General features: G+C 38.3%; 1 protein-coding gene and 1 pseudogene across 4 annotated transcripts in view; one reads left to right on the top strand and one right to left on the bottom strand.

Annotated features, from left to right (window-relative positions):
* NCOA7 (nuclear receptor coactivator 7) overlaps positions 1–22,137 on the bottom strand; it is a 151,746-nt gene that overhangs the window by 40,725 nt on the left and 88,884 nt on the right. For 2 of the 3 annotated variants that reach the window (XM_053591526.1, XM_053591525.1), the window contains exons 7-10: positions 22,000–22,125; positions 19,424–19,608; positions 13,972–15,017; positions 13,182–13,350 (exon numbers count right to left, since the gene is read on the bottom strand). In XM_053591526.1, the coding sequence (XP_053447501.1) occupies positions 13,182–13,350; positions 13,972–15,017; positions 19,424–19,608; positions 22,000–22,125 (1,526 nt within the window). The remainder of the gene's footprint in view (positions 1–13,181; positions 13,351–13,971; positions 15,018–19,423; positions 19,609–21,999; positions 22,126–22,137) is intronic. The other variant, XM_053591527.1, reaches the window with a different exon arrangement.
* LOC128586022 (60S ribosomal protein L31-like) lies at positions 11,077–11,452 on the top strand (annotated as a pseudogene). Its single transcript, XR_008380168.1, has one exon. The product of XR_008380168.1 is annotated as a 60S ribosomal protein L31-like (transcript).

The raw sequence follows: 22,137 nt of genomic DNA, 5'->3' as shown, positions 1-22,137 counted from the left end.
CCTACCAAGGGAAGAATATTAGAATATTAGAATTTATAAGAGAAACTCTAACAGACATGAGCAACTTGATTTCCTCCGGATCCATAATAGTCGGAGATTTCAACACTCCTTTGGTAGTGTTGGATCAATTCTCCAATAAGCTGAGCAAAGAATATTAAAATGAAACTTTTCAAGCCAGAAGAGGATGGTCATCGACTTTTAATCTCCTAAAACAAAATAACTTTCAACCCCGGATCCTGTATCCAGCTAAACTGACTTTCACTTATGATGGAGAAATTAAATACTTAATGACATTCACATGTTGAAGAAATTTGCCGTAACAAAACCAGCTCCTCAGGATATTCTCAGACCTAGCCTCCATAATGACCAGCCCAATCCTCTGACACGAAAGTAAACTCACTTAGAAACTTTTGATCAAACTCCAACTTCCACAGTGGCGAAAGGATTAAAAATGTCCACTGGACTTTCGAACAACTAGATACCCAAAAATTTACCAGACTTATCAATATTCTCCATTAATGTGAACGGCTTAAACTGTCATCTAAAGAGGCACAGATTAGCTGACCGGATACAAAAACTTAGGCCAGATATTTGCTGCATACAAGAGTCATATCTTACCTTAAAAGATAAATATAGACTCAGGGTGAAAGGATGTCGTCCATATTTCAGGCAAATGATAGCCAGAAAAAAGCAGGTGTTGCAATTCGATTTGCAGACACAATAGGATTTAAACCAACAAAAGTAAGGAAGTATAAAAATGGTCACTTCATATTTGTTAAGGGTAATACTCAATATAAGGAGATTTCAATTATTAATATTTATGCACCCAACCAGAATGCACCTCAATTTATAAGAGAAACTCTTAACAGACATGAGCAACTTGATTTCCTCCAGATCCATAATAGTCGGAGATTTCAACACTCCTTTGGCAGTGTTGAATTGATCCTCCAATAAGAAGCTGAGCAAGAAATTTTAGATTTAAACCTAACCATCCAACATTTGGATTTAGCAGACATCTACAGAACGTTTCATCCCAAAAAAAAAAAACAGAATATACATACTTCTCATTAGCCCATGGAACATACTCCAAAATCAATCATAACTTAGGTCACAAGACTAACCTCACTAAATTTAAAGGAATAGAAATTATTCCTTGCATCTTCTCGGACTACCATGGAATAAAAGTTGAGCTCAGTAACAACAAGAATCTGCATACTCATAGAAAAACATGGAAGTTAAATAACCTTATGCTGAATGATAGCTCGGTCAAAGATGAGATTAAGAAGGAAACTGCCAAATTTTTGGAACAAAATGACAATGAAGACACAAATTATCAGAACCTCTGGGATATTGCAAAGGCAGTCCTAAGAGGGAAATTTATAGCACTGCAAGCCTTCCTCAAGAGAACGGAAAGAGAGGAAGTTAACAACTTAATGGGACATCTCAAGTAACTGGAAAGGAAGAACATTCCAACCCCAAACCCAGAAGAAGAAAAGAAATAACCAAAATTAGAGGAGAATTAAATGAAATTGAAAACAAAAGAATTATACAACAGATCAATAAATAAAAAGTTGGTTTTTTGAAAAGGTCGATAAAAATAGATAAACCTTTGGCTAACCTAACCAGGAAAAAAAGATTAAAATCTCTACAATCAGAAACGACAAAGACGAAATAACAACAGACTTCACAGAAATTCAAAGAATCCTTAATGAATATTACAAGAAACTTTATTCTCAGAAATATGAAAATCTGAAGGAAACTGACAATACTTGGAAACACATTACCTTCCAAGACTTAGCCAGAATCAAGTGGAAATGTTGTACAGGCCAATATCAAGTTCTGAAATAGCGTCAACCATATGAAATCTCCCTAAAAAGAAAAGCTCTGGACCAGATGGCTTCACGTCAGAATTCTACCAAACCTTTAAAGAGGAACTAGTACCTACATTACTCAACCTGTTCCAAAATGTAGAAAAAGAAGGAAGACTACCCAACACGTTCTATGAAGCAAACATCACCCTGATCCCCAAACCAGGAAAAGACCCAACAAGAAAAGAAAATTATAGACCAATATCACTAATGAATATAGATGCAAAAATATTCAACAAGATCCTAACAAACAGAATCTAGCAAAACATCAAACAAATTATACATCATGACCAAGTAGGTTTTATCCCAGGGTCCCAAGGCTGGTTTAATATACGCAAATCTATAAGTATAATTCAGCACATAAACAAATTAAAAAACAAAGACCATATGATTCTCTCAATTCATGCAGAAAAAGCTTCTGATAATATCCAGCATCCTTCATGATCAGAACACTTAAGAAAATTGGTATAGAAGGGACATTTCTTAAACTGAGAGAGGCCATCTACAGCAAACCCACAGCCAATATCGTATTGAATGGAGTTAAATTGAAATCATTTCCACTCAGATCAGGAACCAGACAAGGCTGCCCATTGTCTCCACTGCTTTTTAACATTGTAATGGAAGATTTAGCCATTGCAATTAGGGAAGAAAAGGCGATCAAGGGTATCCATACAGGGTCAGAAGAGATCAAACTTTCACTCTTTGCAGATGATATGATTGTATATCTGGAAAACACCAGGGATTCTACTATAAAACTCTTAGAAGTGATCAAGGAATACAGCAGTGTCTCAGGTTACAAAATCAACATTCATAAATCGGTAGCCTTTAAATATACCAATAATAGTCAAGCTGAAAAAACAGTTAAGGACTCTATTCCTTTCACAGTAGTGCCAAAGAAGATGAAATATTTGGGAGTTTATCTAACAAAGGATGTGAAAGATCTCTATAAAGAGAACTATGAAACTCTAAGAAAAGAAATAGCTGAAAATGTTAACAAATGGAAAAACATACCATGCTCATGGCTGGGAAGAATCAACATTGTTAAAATGTCTGTGCTACCCAAAGCAATATACAATTTTAATGCAATCCCTATTAAAGCTCCACTGTCATACTTTAAAGAACTTGAAAAAATAATACTTCGTTTTATATGGAATCAGAAAAAAATCTTGAATAGCCAAGACATTACTCAGAAATAAAAACAAAGCAGGAGGAATTACGCTACCAGACCTCAGACTATAGTATAAATTGATAGTGATCAAAACAGCATGGTACTGGCACAAAAACAGAGAAGTAGATGTCTGGAACAGAATAGAGAACCAAGAGATGAATCCAGCTACTTACCGTTATTTAATCTTTGACAAGCCAATGAAAAACATCCAGTGGGTAAAAGATTCCCTATTTAACAAATGGTGCTGGGTGAACTGGCTGGTGATCTGTAAAAGACTGAAACTGGACCCACACCTTTCGCCATTAACTAAGATAGACTCTCACTGGATTAAAGATTTAAACTTAAGACATGAAACTATAAAAATACTAGAAGAGAGTGTAGGGAAAACCCTTGAAGAAATCGGTCTGGGCGACTATTTTATGAGGAGGACCCCCCGGGCAATTGAAGCAGCTTCAAAAATACACTACTGGGACCTGATCAAACTAAAAAGCTTCTGCACAGCCAATAACACAGAAAGTAAAGCAAGCAAACAGCCCTCAGAACAAGAGAAGATATTTGCAGGTTATGTCTCCGACAAAGGTTTAATAACCAGAATCCACAGAAAACTCAAACATATAAGCAAGAAAAGAACAAGTGATCTCATCGCAGGCTGGGCAAGGGACTTGAAGAGAAACTTCTCCGAAGAAGACAGGAGCCCGGCCTACAGACATGAAAAAAATGCTCATCATCTTTAATCATCAGAGAAATGCAAATCAAAACTACCTTGAGATACCATCTAACTCCAGTAAGATTAGTCCATATCACAAAATTCCAAGACCAGAGATGTTGGCCTGGATGTGGAGAAAAGGGAACACTTCTACACTGCTGGTGGGAATGCAAATTAATACATTCCTTTTGGAAAGATGTTTGGAGAACACTTAGAGATCTAAAAATAGATCTGCCATTCAATCCCATAATTCCTCTAGGTATATACCCAGAAGACCAAAAATCACATTATAACAAAGATATTTGTACCAGAATGTTTATTGCAGCCCAATTCACAATTGCTAAGTCATGGAAAAAGCCCAAGTGCCCATCGATCCACGAATGGATTAATAAATTGTGGTATATGTATACCATGGAATACTATGCAGCCTTAAAGAAAGATGGAGACTTTACCTCTTTCATGTTTACATGGATGGAGCTGGAACATATTTTTCTTAGTAAAGTATCTCAAGAATGGAAGAAAAAGTATCCAATGTACTCAGCCCTACTATGAAACTAATTTATGGCTTTCATATGAAAGCTATCACCCAGTTATAACCTAAGAATATGTGGAAGGAGGAGAGGGAGGGGAGGGAGGGGATAGGATGGGTGGAGGGAGGGTGACTGGTGGGATTACACCTGTGGTGCATCTTACAAGGGTACATGTGAAACTTAGTAAATGTAGAATATAATTGTCTTAACACAATAACTAAGAAAATGCTAGGAAGGCTATGTTAACCAGGGTGATGAAAATGTGTCAAATGGTCTATAATACCAGTGTATGGTGCCCCATGATCACATTAATGTACACAGCTATGATTTAATATAAAAAATAAAAGAAGTCTCTGTAGTAAGGGGCTTGACAAAGGTGGGGTTGAGTGGAGGGGCATCTAAGGCAGATGGAGAAAGTCTCTTAGAGGAGATATTTGAGCATGTACAGTTAAAGTGAAGGTAACAGGTATAAGGGGGAAGAAGTTAGGCATTTCATGCTAGCCAGCCAATGAGTAGAATTTACATTCTTGAAGTTCAGACATAGTCAGTTGTCCACACAAAGGCTGGAACAGAAGTGAGTGATCTGAAGAGATGTTAAATGGAATGAGCTAGCTATGGTGACTGGCCACGTGGGTAGTTGGCTGTGAAGCAAGATGATGCCACATTTTGGTGATAGACACTGAATGGATGAATTTACTACAATGGAGAAAACAAGAGGCACAAGCTGTGGGAACAGAGGTAGGCACAAAGGTGGAAATAAGAAATTTAGGGGTGACACCTTTGGCTCAGCGGTAGGGCGTCCACCCCATATACCGAGGGTGGTGGGTTCAAACCCAGCCCCAGCCAAACTGCAACAAAAAATAGCCGGGCGTTGTGGCAGGCGCCTGTAGTCCCAGCTACTTGGGAGGCTGAGGGAAGTGAATTGCCTAAGCCCAAGAGCTGGAGGTTGCTGTGAGCTATGACGCTACAGCACTCTACAGAGGGTGATAAAGTGAGACTCTATCTCAAAAAAAAAAAAAAAAAAAAAGAAAAAAGAAAAGACAAAGTAAAGAAATTTAGTTTAGGGTATGATCAGTCTTAAGTTTTTTGATCCATGGACAATTCAAATACTGAAAATTAGTGGTCATTTATATGTTTGGGACTCCGTAGAAAGTTTTAGACTAAAGATAGCTGGAAATGTTTGGCATGTAACACAGAATTAGATCACTGGGTGTACACATTGTGAGAAACAGAGAGAGTCTTTAAAAGGGGAACATTTAAAGAGGAAGCAAGCCAGCTGCAGTGGCTCATCCTTCAATACTCTGGGAGGCCTAGGTGGGAGGATCACTTGAGTCCTGGAGTTTGAGAGCAGCCTGGGCAACCTAGTTTGACCCTGTCTCTAGAAAAAATTTAAAACTTAGCCTGGCATGGTACATTCATGTATAGTCCTGGCTTCTTGGGAGGCTGAAGTGAGAGGATCACTTGAGCCTGGAGTTTGAGGTTGTACTGAGCCCAGATCACATAACTGCATTCTAACCAGCTTGGATGACAGAGCAGGATGCTGCCTCTAAAAATAAAAATCCAAAAATGAATAAAGAGGAAGCAGAGGAAGGAAAAGACTGGGAAGGAACGGTGGAAAGGAAGAAAAATGGTGTCAAAAAAACACAACAGGGCAGACAATGAATGGCATTAAAGGAAAATAAGAACAAGATAATGGCCTTTTATTCATCATACTAGGAAGGATGCCTAACAGATCCTAGGATCCTAACCCAAAACCTAAGAAGCAAAATATCAAGGAAGGACCTAAGCACATTTATGTTTAAAGGCTCCTAGAAGGTTTTACTACATAGCTAAGTTTGGCACCACTGAGCTAAGCCACAAATTCTTTGTTAACTCATCCACCTTCATAGCTATGAAACACAATATATCCCTCCACAGGCTTTAATCTCCTACTTTTCTGAATTTAGAAATTAATACATATTGTTCCTGTGTGGGGAAAGGATGCCGGACTCTGATTCCTCCCCTATGACAAGGTGTTATTCACAAACCATGGTATGTTAGAAAAGGCCTATCCTTGCCAGTCCAGGCAGGGATTGCTGGAGGGTTTATTATTTTGGGAAACAAAGGATTTATACAAGTACCTAAGTGAGGGAAACCACCTGAGTTCAAGAATAGCATTTGAAAAGGTGCCAAGTGGAAAGGTCCTAAACTTGTTTGGCAAGGTCAGTAAGGTGACCGATGTCAGTAAATCTACAGGTTCAAGTGGATCATCAAAAAGCTAGGAAGGGAGGCCAGAATACCAAAGGCTTTTAAAAACAAACAAGGAGTTCACATATTAGTCCTGCACTTACCATATTTTTATGGCAAGCTCAAATAGCTTTTTTTTTTTTTTTTTCCTGCAGTTTCAGGCTGGAGCTGGGTTTGAACTCTCCACCTCTGGCACATGGGGCCGGCACCCTACTCCTTTGAGCCACAGGTGCTGCCCCAAATAGCTTTTGTTAAGATTATTGTGGCCATAATGTACAAAATGGGTTTTAAGGAGAGGAATTGGAGAATAGAAAATTGTATTTAAGGTACAAGATGGTATGTTCACAACAAGAGTAGCACAGGCAGGGCACAGTGGCTCATGCTTATAATTCCAGTGCTTCGGGAGGCCAAGGTGGAAGGCTTGCTTGAGGCCAAAAGTTCAAGACCAGCTTGAACAACACAGTGAGACTCTTACTCTAAAAAAAAAAAAAAAAAAAAAAAAAATTTAAATTAAAATTAGCTGGGGCTCAGTGCCTGTAGCTCAAGTGGCTAAGGCACCAACTTCATACACTTCAGTTGGCAGGTTCGAATCCAGCCTCAACTCACTAAACAACAATGACAACTAAAACCAAAAATAGCTGTGCATTGTGGCAGGCTGTAGTCCCAGCTACTTGGGAGGCTGAGGCAAGAGTGTCGCTTAAGCCGAAGAGTTGAGCAGTGCCACCACGGCACTCTACCCAGGGCAACAGCTTGAGACTCCGCCTCTAAAAAAAAAAAAGAAATTAGCTGGGTGTGGTGGCATGCATCTATGTATAGTCTTAGGTACTCAGGAGGCTGAGGTGGGAAGATCACTTGAGCCCAGGAGTTTGAGGCTTCAGTGAGCCATAATTACATTAATATATTCTAGCCTGGGCAACAGAGTGAGACACTGTCTCTAAAAAATAAAAATAAAAAAGAACAGCATAGAGTCAAGGAGGGAGGGAATTTGGCACCCTGCCTGCTCTTTCAATTCTTTCCAGTTTAGATCTGGGGAAATTGATACTTCTAGTGGGCTAATTTCTTTGATATTCCTCTATGAGTGTTAAGAGTGATAATCCTATTCAGGATGATGAAGATACCATGGGGTCATCTTTGTAAAAGTATGTGCTCAACCAGAATAATCTGATGTACTTTGTAACATTGCAATTCAGGCTCCAGAATTATATCAAGGTCCAGTTAAGCTTAGCACCCACAGTTTTACATGAACAAGACTTCAGATGGATGATAAATCATAAAAACCTCAGTGCTGGGCGGCGCCTGGGCTCAAAGGAGTAGGACGCTGGCCCCACATGAACCTGAGGTGGCAGGTTCATACCCAGCCCCAGCCAAAAACTGCAAAAAAAAAAAAAAAAAAAAAAACCTCAATGCTCATGACTTTTGCTCTAAATATTCCAGAACTAAGGGTGAACACTTCTGAAACACACAAAGAAGATATGCAAAGAGTTACAAGGTAGGTCCTAAGATCTGTAGTAACTCCTATCAATACAATATAGCTTTGGTGGTCAATGCATTATTGGGTGGTCTTGGTGTGAGTGCTTGGTGCTATCTGAAATGAGAAAATGGGAAATAACCCCCAATTGCCTTTGCTAGAGAAAAGAATGTAAAATCAGCAGAGAGCAGATAGCAGAGCTGGGCCCACATAAAACCAATAGAGATTAGACTAACATAGCCTTTAAATATATGAATATCCAAGTAATCTCATAAAATTAAAATGTGATTAGAGATAAAATAAAAATCAACTGTATGCTAGTACCCCGTTTTCCCAAAAATAAGACATCCTCCGAAAATAAGACCTACTCACAGGAAAGATAAGGCGTCCCCTGAAAATAAGACCTAGCGCATCTTTGGGAGCACACCTTAAAATAAGACACTGTCTTATTTTCGGGGAAACAGGGTATATGCAAACCTAGGAATAATAGTAGAGAACAGAAAATAAAACTTAGAAATTCCTATAGAAGTTCATTAAGGGAGTAGCAACTATGAACATAGGTTCTACCCTAGAGTAGGGACCATATTTAACCATGAAACACTATTACTCGTCTATGGGATTAGCTTTCCATTGTTGGAGAAATGCTGACCTACAGAAAAGACATCCTTCCTTAAAACAGGGCTTTAAACATTTGGTTCCACTCTGGTCCAGGCAACCATGAGGAACTATGAAGAGATGGTACCTACCACAGAAAACACCACTGCTGGTTGTAAATTCAAATATGAGAGATACAAAGACAACTAGAATAGGACCTATTAACAGGATATGTATGTACACATTAATCGTTTTTATTTGAAAGTAAAATTTCCAACTATTATGAAGTACTTGTCAATTTCAATTATGCTTGATATTAAGTAAGAAAATGTTATGCTTTCTAAAATAGAATCAACTTATATATGATGAATACATTCTAATACATGTATGAGCACAAAATAAAGGGTTTGCTCAGAAACTAGAGAAACGGCATTTTGCAATCATTTTTAACAAATTGATATATCATACATTTGCATACCGAGTTATAAATAAATTTTTATTATTAAAGGAGTTACACAGAATAAAAAGCCTCAGGCCACTATCATGGCCTTGCCTTTTATCAAAGAAAGTTTATATAAAAAGTGCTTGCTCAACTTTAAAATAGAACATTTTAAAGCTGCATTTGATTCCTTTTTTATCTACCAAACTGATAAAGATTTATAGGCCAGGTGCAGTGGGTCATGCCTAAAATTGCAGCACTTTACGAGGGTGAGGCAGCAGGGGCCAGGAGGTCAAGACTAATCTGAAAGACATAGCAAGACCTTGTCTCTACAAAATATAATAAGGATAAAAAAAATTTGCTGGGCATGGTAGCACATGCCTATAGTCCCAGCTACTCAGGAGGCTGAGGCAGGAGGATCAGTTGAGCCCAGGAGTTTGAGGTTGCTGTGTGCTACAATGATGCCCTATCCTCTAGCCCAGGCAACAGAGCTAGACCTTGTCTCAAAAATGAATAATAATACTTAGATTTCCCACCCGGGGAAAAGGAAACTTTTATGTTGGTGGGTGCATAAATTGCACTTTCATGTCCAGCATATATTTAAAGCCTTAAACATATTCTTTGTTTTGGTAAAACTAACTGAAGTATTTCACAAAGATCTAACACTGCTTCATAATGGCCAAAAATTCAAAACAACCTAATATTCGAAGTAGGGTAAGATTAAATCAATAAGAAAACATAATGGTGGTGTTAACTATATTGTAGTTGTTCCTTTTTTCTTTTTTTTTGAGACAGGTCTCACAGCGTCTCCCAAGCTGGTGTACAGTGGCATGATCAGGGCTCACTGTAACCTAATTCCTGGATCCAGGTGTCCTTCTTGTCTCAACCTCCCTATTAGCTAGGACTAAGTGAAACACCACACCCGACTAAATTAATTTTTTTTTTTTTTTTGTAGAAACAGGGTCTTGCTATGTTACCCAGGCTGGTTTAAACTTCTGCCCTCAAGCAATCCTCCTACCTTAGCTTCCTAGAGTTCTGGGATTACCGGCGCAAGCCACCTTGCCCTGCCATGTTCAAATGTTGCTAAATTATCTTAGCATTATTATTTTAACTTAAAAAGAATAAAAAAAAAACCCACCTGCTTTCCTTCTTCTCCCCCTTTTCTCTCATATTACTACTTTACTTATTATACAAATCACACTAAACAATTAATTTGGCTTGGATTAAACATTTATAAATGAGTTGGCAGACTATACGTAATTCCTAGTATTCAATGCCATTTCAACTTATTTTAAAAGTTGGATAACATAAAATCAATTACTATAAAACATTTCAGAGATTAAAAGGCTATAAATAATTAGGAAAAAAAGAACAGTTTTAATTTGGACGAGAATTAGTGGTTCTTTCTAAACAAGGATATAATCTCTTAGTTTGAGAAAAGGAAGGACAATCAGAGCTTTTTTCTTCTTCTTTTAACAAAACAATAATGAAAGGCTGTGGAATATTATCATATATTCAATCTGTAGAAAGTGCTAGAACTATTTTCAATTAGCTTTTCATAAGGTCTTAAGGGGAGGGTCCCAGTCTTATTTATTTAGAACAAGTCCAGTGCCTGCCAGGAAGTATGCACTCAGTAGCTGTGCAAATATGATCTCATTACTTAACACTCACACTGACCCACTTTTTAAATTAAGAAATCATGTTTCAAGGGGATATAGTATCTTATTCAAGGGCTCAAATTTCCTAGAGATTCTCATTCACATCTGCCTGACCGTCGGCCTCTTATTCTGGGGCCCATTACTTCAGCCCAAGAATCCATACCACTTTCAGGGCAGAGGGTGGTACTGACATCTTACATCTCAGATAGCTTCTAGCAGAGTTTTATGCCAAGTGCATTATGCCAAATCAAATGCTTCTCAATACCAACAACCTTATGGTTTGTCATTCTCTATCCGTCCAGATAACAGCAATGCTCCTAAAGGAATATTTTTATATATAAATATTGATTAATAAAGAAAGTTAAAAATGTTAATGAAACTTTCTGTAGAAGGTGTTTTAGCTTTTTTTCCAACTTGGGACCTGTAGGATGGCTCCCGCAAAGAAGGGTGGCGAGAAGAAGAAGGGAGGCCATCAACGAGGTGGTGACTCGAGAATACACTATCAATATTCACAAGCGCATCCATGGAGTGGGCTTCAAGAAGCGTGCCCCTTGGGCACTCAAAGAGATCCGGAAATTTGCCATGAAAGAGATGGGAACTCCAGATGTGCGCATTGATACCAGGCTTAACAAAGCTGTCTGGGCCAAAGGCATAAGGAATGTCCCATACCGTATCCGTGTGCGGTTATCCAGAAAACGTAATGAAGATGAAGATTCACCAAACAAGCTCTATACTTTGATTACCTATGTACCTGTTACTACTTTCAAAAATCTACAGACAGTCAACGTGGATTAGAACTACTGGTGATTGTCAGACATATCAAATAAAATTATAAAATCACACACACACAAAAAAGAAAGAAAACTAAGTATTCCAGGTTAATTGCTACCCAAGGACAAATAAGTCATGGTCGCTCTGAAATACAATATAATGGCATTCAACAAGTGACCTATTTTTAAAATCTCACAAAAACCACTTGCATAAGAAGTCAAAGAGAAGTACTATTTCAGCATTAAGGGTTTCTTCTGGGTTAAAGAATGACAGTAATATAATACCATGTGTGGGACTGGTTCAATTATTCTACAAGAATCCTTGGTGCACACAGTTCCATTAAAGATAATAAAATTCAAAGAAAAATTTCTTGTAAACAATACACTTTCCCAGAGAAAAAGTGATACATATGATATATATGTGGCTGGAAGTGCTTGTTTTCCTCACCTAGAAAATCAAGGATTGCCCTAAATCTCTGTAGAAGTATTATTATTCATCTGTGAAATTCTAAGTTGTAGGGCTCCAATTTTAATGAGGCTTCAGAAATTTCCATTGCTTCTGTTGAAACATTGTAAGGTGATAAAAGGCACACATTTCTCCCCCTGCCCCACGCCAGTATCCACAGTTTAAATAGTTTCCATGAAATACTGTGGGAGCCGCATGCACAGGTAAAAGAAGGAACTTAACACATAAATGCAAAACAAATTATCTTTAATGTCCATGTCTATGTGGGTCTGTGCTATTAGCAAACTCATTAATCAAAATCCTATGATTTTTCACATTAAATTGTAATTTATTAAAACGAGACAACCCTCCTAATGAGAATTATTATCCTAGGCAGTAATCAGCCAGGAGGCAGACCCTTCCTTGGAATTTACTTTTGCTGCATGGATAATGCATGTGAAGGAATCCTCCTGGGCACATTTGTTCTGGGCAAGTGTGTTTGCCCAGGTCTGCGCAGATGATGACACTTGATGACTAATGAGGAAAAGGCAGGACGCACAGGTTTAACAATTTTGAAAACTAATCATAAGGCCTTTGTAAAATCAAGTTTATTCTACCATGTAGACAAAAGAAAAACACTTACTGTCCAAAAAGAATATTTCCTGATTATTATAAAGACTGAAGTGAAGCAGTTATACTACATTATAAACTATTATAAAGCAGTGCAGTACCATTGAGGCATTCTACGCCATTGTCCCTCCTACAGTAGACTGCCATATGAACAATGGTGACGTAAAAACACAAATCTCTCCAGAGGTATACAGCCCCGCCAGCCTACCCAGGAAATCACATGTCACATTTCTCTGTTGTTGAGTCACGGATGCTCCCTCCATAAGGGACAAAGAACTTTCATTCCCTAGAATCAGAAGCACTTTAAAAATTACAATCCTGCCTCTTTACTGCACTTAGCAGGCTCTGGAACTGCTCTAGGGTATCTCTTTATTCTCCACGGAAGATCACTTCCAATTACTGGCCCTTGAGAATATCACAATCTTCCTTCACTTAAATAGCATCTGGGTACAAAGTCATGAAAGTGGCTCAGGAACACAGTACCCAAGAGGGTCTCACATTAAAGCTTTCCGGCTTTAGCAGAAAGCCACTCAAGTAATATCCTTCTAGAAATTCTAAAATCTATAATTCAGAGAAACCTCTTATTTGAAAATAAAATTAAGTATTTTAAGATAAAGAATATCAAAATGCAATTTGAATCTAATGCAGGAACAGGTTTTCCACCGTAGCCCGTACCCACCTCTCCCGAGGAACTGCAAACCAGTACTCCGGCTGCTTCCTTCGTTTGCCATACTGTTGGACCATGGCTGTGGTGTGAGTGGCAAAGGATTTTCTCATTGGTTTTCCCACTTTGATGCACAGGAACATGGGTGGGGTCTTGCTTTTTTCTTCTTTTGAAGGAAGCATGTCTGAATTACATAGGAAGAAACTTTCCTCAATATTGATAATGGTGATACAACTACATCGTATTGTAACTAATAAATGTTTTAGACGTTGTTTAGCACAAAAGCAAGAAGCTCTGGATGTTGTAGGCTGGACTACATCACGCGAGATGCTACATACTGAAAATAAGCATAAAACCCAACAGAACAGCAAAAAATGGAGAACTGTGATAATCACCAGAATGCTCATTAATGATTGTACTGAGGACTCAATTACACCAGAATGTAATTCAGTTTAGAACTGACATCTCTTCAAAAAACATTTCAAATTCCTTTAGATTTAGAAATTCAAGGTAAAAAAGGAAAGTTGCTTGCAAGATTTTTTTTAAGTTGCAAACTGCTTTTGAAGTAAAAATCTAGAAATCTATGCCATAGGTCAAGTTCTAAGTATAAAATATCATATCTTGCAAATTTTCTCTCCAATTATTAATGCTATTATCCTAACAATTGGGGGGATTAATGCCATTAGTAATAATACATTCTATTGAAAAAAACATTGGTTTCAAACTACTTTGATATTACATGTATTAAGTTTTAGAACGACAATTATATAATAGAAAACAAAGATTTTAAAGAAAAACAACTTACCTTCAATGGGTACCTGAATTCTCTTTAATAGCCATAACTGAATTTCAGATTTATTATCTGTTTGTGTGCCTTCAAGGCTGTTGCCCAGAGTTGATTCCAGAGAGGGGTCTAGAGGCTCTTTAATCATGCTTTCTTCCGTAGAAGGGTCCATTTTCATTGGAAGGGGCTCTCTCTCTTTCACCCAGGTTTTATCTGGTTCTTTATTGCCCTCAGTTGAGGGATCGCCTGCTTGAGGAAAAGAACTACTAAGGGTGATGTCTATTCCCACCGGTTCAATACTTTTGCCATCACTTAATTCTGCCTTCTGCAAATTTTCAGATAACTGCAACCCTTCTTTGTTCTTATGAAGGTAATATTCAATAAGTTTAACTTTATCTAGATCTTCATGTATGTTCAGGGTGTTTTCCACCTGGCTGTCTGGGGATCCAGATTGTTTGTCCACTTCTGGCATTATATCTTGCTTTTCACAGGTTTCTAAATCTAGGGCCCCCTTCAGTTCAGCATCATTCCCTGCTTCTGAAAAGTTCAAGGTTGACTGCACCTGCTTTTCCATAGCAGAATTGATTCTCTGTGACTCAGCCTTCTTCCGCTCTTCTGAGTTGAGAAAAAGGCACTCCTTCGAGGGGTCTCTTTTGTCCATTCCACTATCAGGTTGAGAAGGAAGTTCTTCTAAGTCCACGAAGTCATCATCTTCCCCTAAAAGAGAGTTTTCTTTGGCTAAAGATTCAAATGCAAAGTGAGTATCAGAAGGTCCCTTGTTGAGCTTAGTCACTGTGGAAGAGTCACTGGCTGTCTCCCTGGAAGATTCCAGTTTCCTTAATTTTTCTGACACAGAGCTGCCTGAGGGCTTCATATGTGTGTGTTCTGTCAATTTCTCCAAAGGCCCTGTTGATTTGGAATCCAAAGTAATGGTTCTCTCGCCACTCTGCTGTCGTCTTTCCTTGTTGATGGATTTGAACTTGCTGAATGGGTTGATGTCCTTTTCTGAAGCCAGGTCTTCCCATTCTCCAGGCCTGTACAGAGGACAAAGATCCTGAGGTAGGTCACTGTGGGGGGAAAAATGGTGGGTGCACATGGAATGTTAAAAATAAAATCAAAAACAAAATGGAGGAAAGGCAAACGACAAAACAAAAACCCAACCAAAAACCAAAACAAATGTCACAACTTAAATTTATGTTTAAATGGTTTCAGAATAAAAAATAAAATCAGAAACTAACTTCAAAATAAAACATAAATCAACTAAAAGTAATGGAAAAGAATAAACTGTGAGATGTGCATATTCTTTCTAGAAGCACACAATGGTTTTGAAAGTTATACACAAACATGGAGATGTTACCCATAAGATTTTCAAATATGAAATAATAATGTGTTTGAGTTTCATGAAGGAAAGAACAAGGAGAAGAAATATTTTAAGTCTAAAATTCCTAATATAGTCAAAGCTTTCCCTTTTTCTATAATAGTATAGAAAACTCTGTATTAATTCCAGAAGGCTCACTGACCCAAAGCTCCTCATTCAACTGCTCTATCACGTAACTGACCTTGAACCCTTATTTGGGGTCTCATGGCTTAGGATCTGATGTTTCCAATCACAGACACCCCTCTAAAAGTGCAAAATAAAGCTTCCACCATTATTGTGAATATATAGCAGTTGCTCCATATTACAGTTTAAAAATTTATAGAAAATGAAATCTTATCAAAAAAGCTCTTATGTATGAAACTTAGTTTAAATATCTTACCTAAATATCTCTTATTTTATAACAGGGCAACTTGTTTATCAGCTGAAATTATTTTCCTTAATAACAGATGCTTTACAACCCAGATTTGAATTATGGAAAAATAATGGCTAAATATGTTCTTCCAAGCTTAAAATATATGGTCAAGAAATGTATACTTTAAAAAATATGACTGGAAATATCTTGAGCGACCTCATATTCCCATCTCCCACAACCAGTAGCATTACCATTGTGGGGTTAAAATGCAGAGATACAAAAACCCATTTAAAAAACAAGATTTTCAATTTCAGAAATAATTATATTTTCTAAAAAAGCTAGATCATCTTCCAGTAATACTTTATCTATTGCTGGCTTTGAAATAAATGGTTATGACATTAAAACAATGAGGTATCATGGAGTTCTGAAGTTACAAGGAGACTGCCTTTCCAAAGTTATATAAACCACTTCAATAGAAAAGGTCTATGGCTTTTTCCAATAGAAAACAAAAGCCTACTTAATTGCTTGGCTCTGATAAATGCTTTAAAAGCCTTTTTAATTCATAATTCATTACATTTCAACGAGCATTCCCTGTTCCCCTAAATGCTATATGCTAGAATACAATTGTGACAAGGTCTCTATTCTGCAGAAACCTACATATGGAAAATGTTCTGCCCAATGCTAGCATCCCAGGATATGTTAAAGATGCTTCAACCCTAGAGTCAAATTAAGTTATTGCAGTGTAGCATAATCTCCATATTAAAAGTCAGAATCTAATTTGGCATATTCAAAGCTGTAAGAAGTCCTACAACAAAGAACCCCAGCTCTCCATATACTTAATAAGTAAAACTTATTTCTTAAACATCCATACCCCTTTTCAACTCCTTCCTTATCAAGCTTGACCCCCACAAAAGATCAGCCTCTTAAATTACCTGTTCAGCCCTCCCTTCCTGTACTTCTTCCTAACTCGAGCTGCCAGTAGCCTACTTGAAATTAATTTAGCCATCAGCTTTTCCTGCATTGCAGCTGCCAAGCACTGCTGGGGCAAAGTACGTAACAGTGTCAACTGGCTCTGTTATTAATTAATGTTTTCCAGACTTAGCCAGGCACCTAATGATAATCAATTCCTTCAGGTGTTTCCTTCCTACTCCGTGGCAGCTGGAGTTACAAAATGTCCTACATTCACACACACAAATCTTGAAGGTCAGGAGACACACTCACCACTTTTTTTTTTTGTTTGTTTGAGACGGGGTCTCTGTCACCTAGGCTGGAGTCCAGGGCCACTAATGTAGTAGCCTCAACCCCCAAGTTCAAGTGATCCTCCTGCCTTAGCCTTCTGAGGAGGTGGGATTACAACAACGGGCTATCATTCCCAGTTAGTTTTACATTATTTTTTGCACATACAGGGTCTTGCTATGTTGCCCAGCCTGGTTTTGAACTCCTGGTCTCAAGCAATCCTCCCAGCTTAGCCTCCCAAAATGCTAGGGTTTCAGGTGTGAACTACCATGCCTGGTCCTCATACAGAATTTAAAAAACTATTTGCACACTGTAGCTAGATAATTCACCATTATACTTTTAGGAACAATGACATTTTAAGCAATACGTAACTCTGAGAGAACTGAAATTCTGAAGACAATACAAAGCTTATTTCACACTGAATTCCACTCACATATTCTTGTTCATTAGAATAAAAATCCTTACTTTACCTGCATCCAAGGCAGAAATCAAAGCACAATCCTGAAATAATATCAACAAACTAGGAGGCAATTCTTTACTCTCCTCCCTTCTTGCAGTCATAGCATTATTCTTAAATTCCAGATCATTAAACATAATCTCACACTGAGAAAAAAAATATTTTTGAAGATATACATTCCCTTTCTATTATTAAACACAATACTTAATATCCTAGGCTGAAGATGTACAACAGTATTACTCCATTAGAAGCCATTTTCCAGTAAGTAATGACCCTATTTCTCTGGCTGTCTACTTCCAAACTTACCTATATCCTTACCTGGTCTTCTTCCCCCTTGCTGCGGAGAACCTGATATTCATGCCTGCTTTCACTCCCTCACCTAAGATCCCAAGGCAGCTGGACATTGCCTTACATGGTTCTCATGGAGCACTGTGCACATTGCTATATTTATGGTGCCACTTAATTACACAACCTTGCATCTGATGCACCCAGCAAACTTCAGACTCCTCAAGGGTAGGCCCATGACACACTCATCTTCATATCTTTGGTGCAAAAGAGGCATGTTCTAAGTTGCCCTAGCAGGCTCAGTCCATATGGATAACAAGATCCCCAGGGAACAGAGTTTTGGATGTGAACTAAAAGTTGAAATAATTAACAGCCCATACTTATCAAGCACTAGGCCATTTTCTAAGAGTTTTGATATAACAATATGTTTAGTTCTTACAAAAGCCCTGTAAGCTAAAGAATATTATTAACTCCCTTTTACAGAAGAGGAAAGTAAGGCAAAGATTGAGGAAGTCATGTAGGCCATGGAGACATACACAGCAGAGACAGGGGAAGACAGGCAATCTGACTCCAGACTAACCATCACGCCTACAGCTCATCCACCTCCCAAATCTCTCACGTGAAGACTTATGGAGACAGAATTTGGAAACCACTTCAGTGCTCATGTTCTAGTGGTATCTTCAGTGACTTGGGGTTGGGATCAGACACTCAGGACCGTAGGTGTCCAGAGGAACCTGCTGCTATGACCCCCGAGGGATTCTGTGTCTGGGTTTAGTTCTCTAGGCACCTTACCCTCTTTTCATATGAATCCAAGGGCAAAAGGACAATAAAAATCAGAGCACCCCGATAAGTTAATCAATTCCCTAAGCTTTCTTAACTGTCTTTCTTCCTTTCTCTCTCTCTTTTCTAACAATAAACTCAAAATTATAAGGCCAAAGTGATCAGGACTAAATTAATATTCATCTACACTTCAGAGAAAAAGCCAACCAATATTATTCTCTCTTCACACCATGGTGGGTGGGGGCGGCTGCTATATTGTCCATTCAAACTTCGCTCCTTGTAGGATTAAGAGAGGCCATGAGGGAGGGAAACCGCATTTTCTAGAATTTAAATGAAGACAAATAGAACTCTCCTAACTGGTTCGGCACCCGTAGCACAGTGGTTACAGCACGGGCCACATACACCGAGGCTGGTGGGTTAGAACCCGGCCTGGGCCATGACAACCGTAACAAAAATAGCCAGGCATTGTGGTGAGCACCTGTAGTCCCAGCTACTTGGGAGGCTGAGGCCAGAGAATCGCTTAAGCCCAAGAATTTGAGGTTGCTGTGAGCTGTGATGCCACAGCACTCTACCGAAGGCAACATAGTAAGACTGTCTCAAAAAAAAAAAAAAAAGAACTCTCCTAACTGAAAAGGAAACATTCACTAATTAATAATCAGACTAAAATACTTTCAGAGAAATACCATTTGTTCTTTCACAAATTTATTAAGAACCTGCAATTGCTTTTCAGAAAAATAAGCCAAACACATATCATTTTTGTCTGCTGGCTTCTTGGCTTTCCTCTTTTATGTTCAATGTTTCCCTAACACTGACTTTATTATTTCCATTTCTTTTCATTTTTCTATTTTTTACATTTAGTGCACAAATTTTCTACCTTCAAATTCTCCTATACACAGTCCCTTGATCCTACAAACGCCCTCATTTTTTAACTGCATGTCATTCTCAATACCCCTTTTATTCTGGTAAACAAAGGAGGGTCTCTTACGATGGCAAGGCGTCTTTAATCTTCATGTGAGAAATGTCATTGTAGAGGGCGATGGAAACAACCTCTTCCATGGGGCAGATGAGGCCATACTCCTCACACCCATTTTCGATAACCAAGGGATCGGACTTATGAGGGTCAAACATGATGTTATTCGGAGTGACAATCATGACGCCTCCAACCACACCCTGCAGGAGAAAGACAGGGCAGAATCATCTTCAAGCAGAAATGCTCTCAGCAACCATTTCATTGTCTATGAACCACAATACCCCATGTGAGAACCAATCACATACCCTGTATAAGGTCTGGGAGACCAGGCTGAAGAAATGCAATGCTGAGTGCTGGGGGGAGAGGCGAAGAAAACAGACTTGCCTTTCTGTGGCAATCAACTGAGCCCAATTCTAGCACAGCTGTTGCAACAGCACAACTGCAGAGTGATCCCAGTTCACCCATGTGTGTCTCAGATTTCCTAGTTCTGTGTAAAATGAGAGGGGCTATTCCAGGTACTTCCAGATGGAGATCACAGAGCTTTATAATTTACTTAGCAAGTCTTCACCACATGTCTAAAAAGACAGGTATTGTATTAAGGGAGCAGCTGTCTCAGAATCATGGTGCTGAAGAACAGCCCCAGTATTTTTCTCTAAAATGTTTAGAAAGCCCACATCCAGAAAAATTCAAGAATATGAAATTTCTGCAGCCAAACTGAATATAGCTCATCTATGGAAAGAAAAAGCATGAAGCAGTAGCTTAGTGGGATCTTAAAGGTCTGGAGCTTTATCAGATTATGTTACAGACCTTAATGGCCACAGGGATGTTATCTACCATGGACAGTGGGATAAAATGACTCCTTAACGTGGATAACTTATTTTGGTACTTTTAATGACTCTAGTGATCATCTTTGTGAAAAGTTTTGTACATCCAGTAACCTCATTACTGGATGTATCCAAAGGAAATGAAATCAGTATGTGGAAGAGATAATCTGCACTCTCACGTTTATTGCAGCATTATTCATAATGGCAAGGATGTGGAATCAACCTAAGTGTGCATCAACGGATAAACGCATAAAGAAAATGGGAAATATGTACACAGCAGAGTACTATTAACCCATTAAAAAAAGAAATCCTGTCATTTGCAACAACATAGATGAACCTAGAGAACTTTATGTTAAGTGAAATAAACCAGGTGCAGAAAGACAAATACTGTATGATCTCACTTGTGGAATTTTAAAAAGTTGATCTCATATAAGGAGAGAGTAGAATGGCGGCTACCAGAGCAATGGGGGGTTAGGAGGAAGCAGGAGATGGGAGATATTGGTTAGTGATTATGTAATTATAGTTAGATAAGAAGAATAAAAAAAATGTCCAGAATAGGCAAATACATAGATACATGAAATAGCTATGTGACTGTCTGTGGCTGGCATGGGGGTCTTGGAGAGGGTAAGCTGTGGTAAGGGGAGAGAAATGGAAAATGAATGACTGCTAATGGTTATAGAGTTTCTTTTTGGGGGGATGAGAATTTTCTAAAATTGACTGAGGTCACTGATGGTTTGACATCTCTGTGAACCAAACTAAAACCATTGGATTGTAAACTTTAAATGAGTGACTTGTATGATATGTCTTTTAAAAAAAGTTTTGTATTTCAACCATTACTTGTTATTATTTGCAAAAGTTTCAATGTACATCAATACATATTTTCCTATTGCACTAGAACCTCTGTAAATTGACCACCCAAGGGACTGTAACAAATAGGTCAACACACGGAGGTGATCAACTAAGGAACTAGGTCTACCATACTGATAGATGCATGTGGCGCATGTCTGGTCTATGAAAATTAGGTCAACTTAAGGAAGTGGGCAACGTAGGGAGGTCATCAAGTGTGAAGTACAGAGTTTCTGCTCTATTTGAAACCTGACAGAAGTCTCTGAAATGACCACAGGAATTCATTTGACACCAACCTAGCCCTTTCTTCAGAGGCTCACTAAAAGCTGGATTTGTGCTTTGTAAAAAACAAACAAACAAAAAACTAAAAACATGACATAGCAGACACTAATACTAGCACTGTCACCAGCAAACACAGGCTAAGAGTTTACCATTTTCCAGTTTAGATGCAAAACTCTTTGCATGAATTATCTCTTTTAATTATTGTACTGTTACCTAATTTTTTAATTGTTCCTATGTTATAGATCAGCGGTTCTCAACCTGTGGGTCATGACCCACAGGAACTGCATTAAAGGGCTGCAGCATTAGGAAGGTTGAGAACCATCGTTATAGATGAAGGAAATGGAAGCTTAGGCAGTTTAAATACCTTGCCCATGCTCTGAGTTAGTGAGTGGTACAGCTGGAATGTAAACTCAGTGCATCTCACTCCAGCGTTTGTATTAAATACATACTCTAATGTCTCCCTAACAATTCCACAGGCCAACAACTGAAAGACAAAGTGATAAAAAACTAACAGGCATTTGTCAAATCTGAAACTGAAATTTTGTGGCAGATATTTTAAGGTAGCCTCCATTCCAATAATTTGCAGACTCAGTTTTCCACAGATTTCAAGAAAAGGAAACAAGTTGCATAACTGCATACCTTTCCATCAGTGAAGTATCGACAGTTCATTTTTAAAAATTTCACCACACCTGGCTCATCTTCTTCAGAAGTAGATGATAAGACTCTTTCGATGGGTTTCAAGGCCTTTCGTGCTAAGTCAGCATCCTTGCAAAAACA

This window comes from Nycticebus coucang, chromosome 5, assembly GCF_027406575.1.
Source record: "Nycticebus coucang isolate mNycCou1 chromosome 5, mNycCou1.pri, whole genome shotgun sequence".
Lineage (NCBI taxonomy): Eukaryota > Metazoa > Chordata > Mammalia > Primates > Lorisidae > Nycticebus > Nycticebus coucang.
This window is presented reverse-complemented; position numbering and strand designations above follow the sequence as displayed.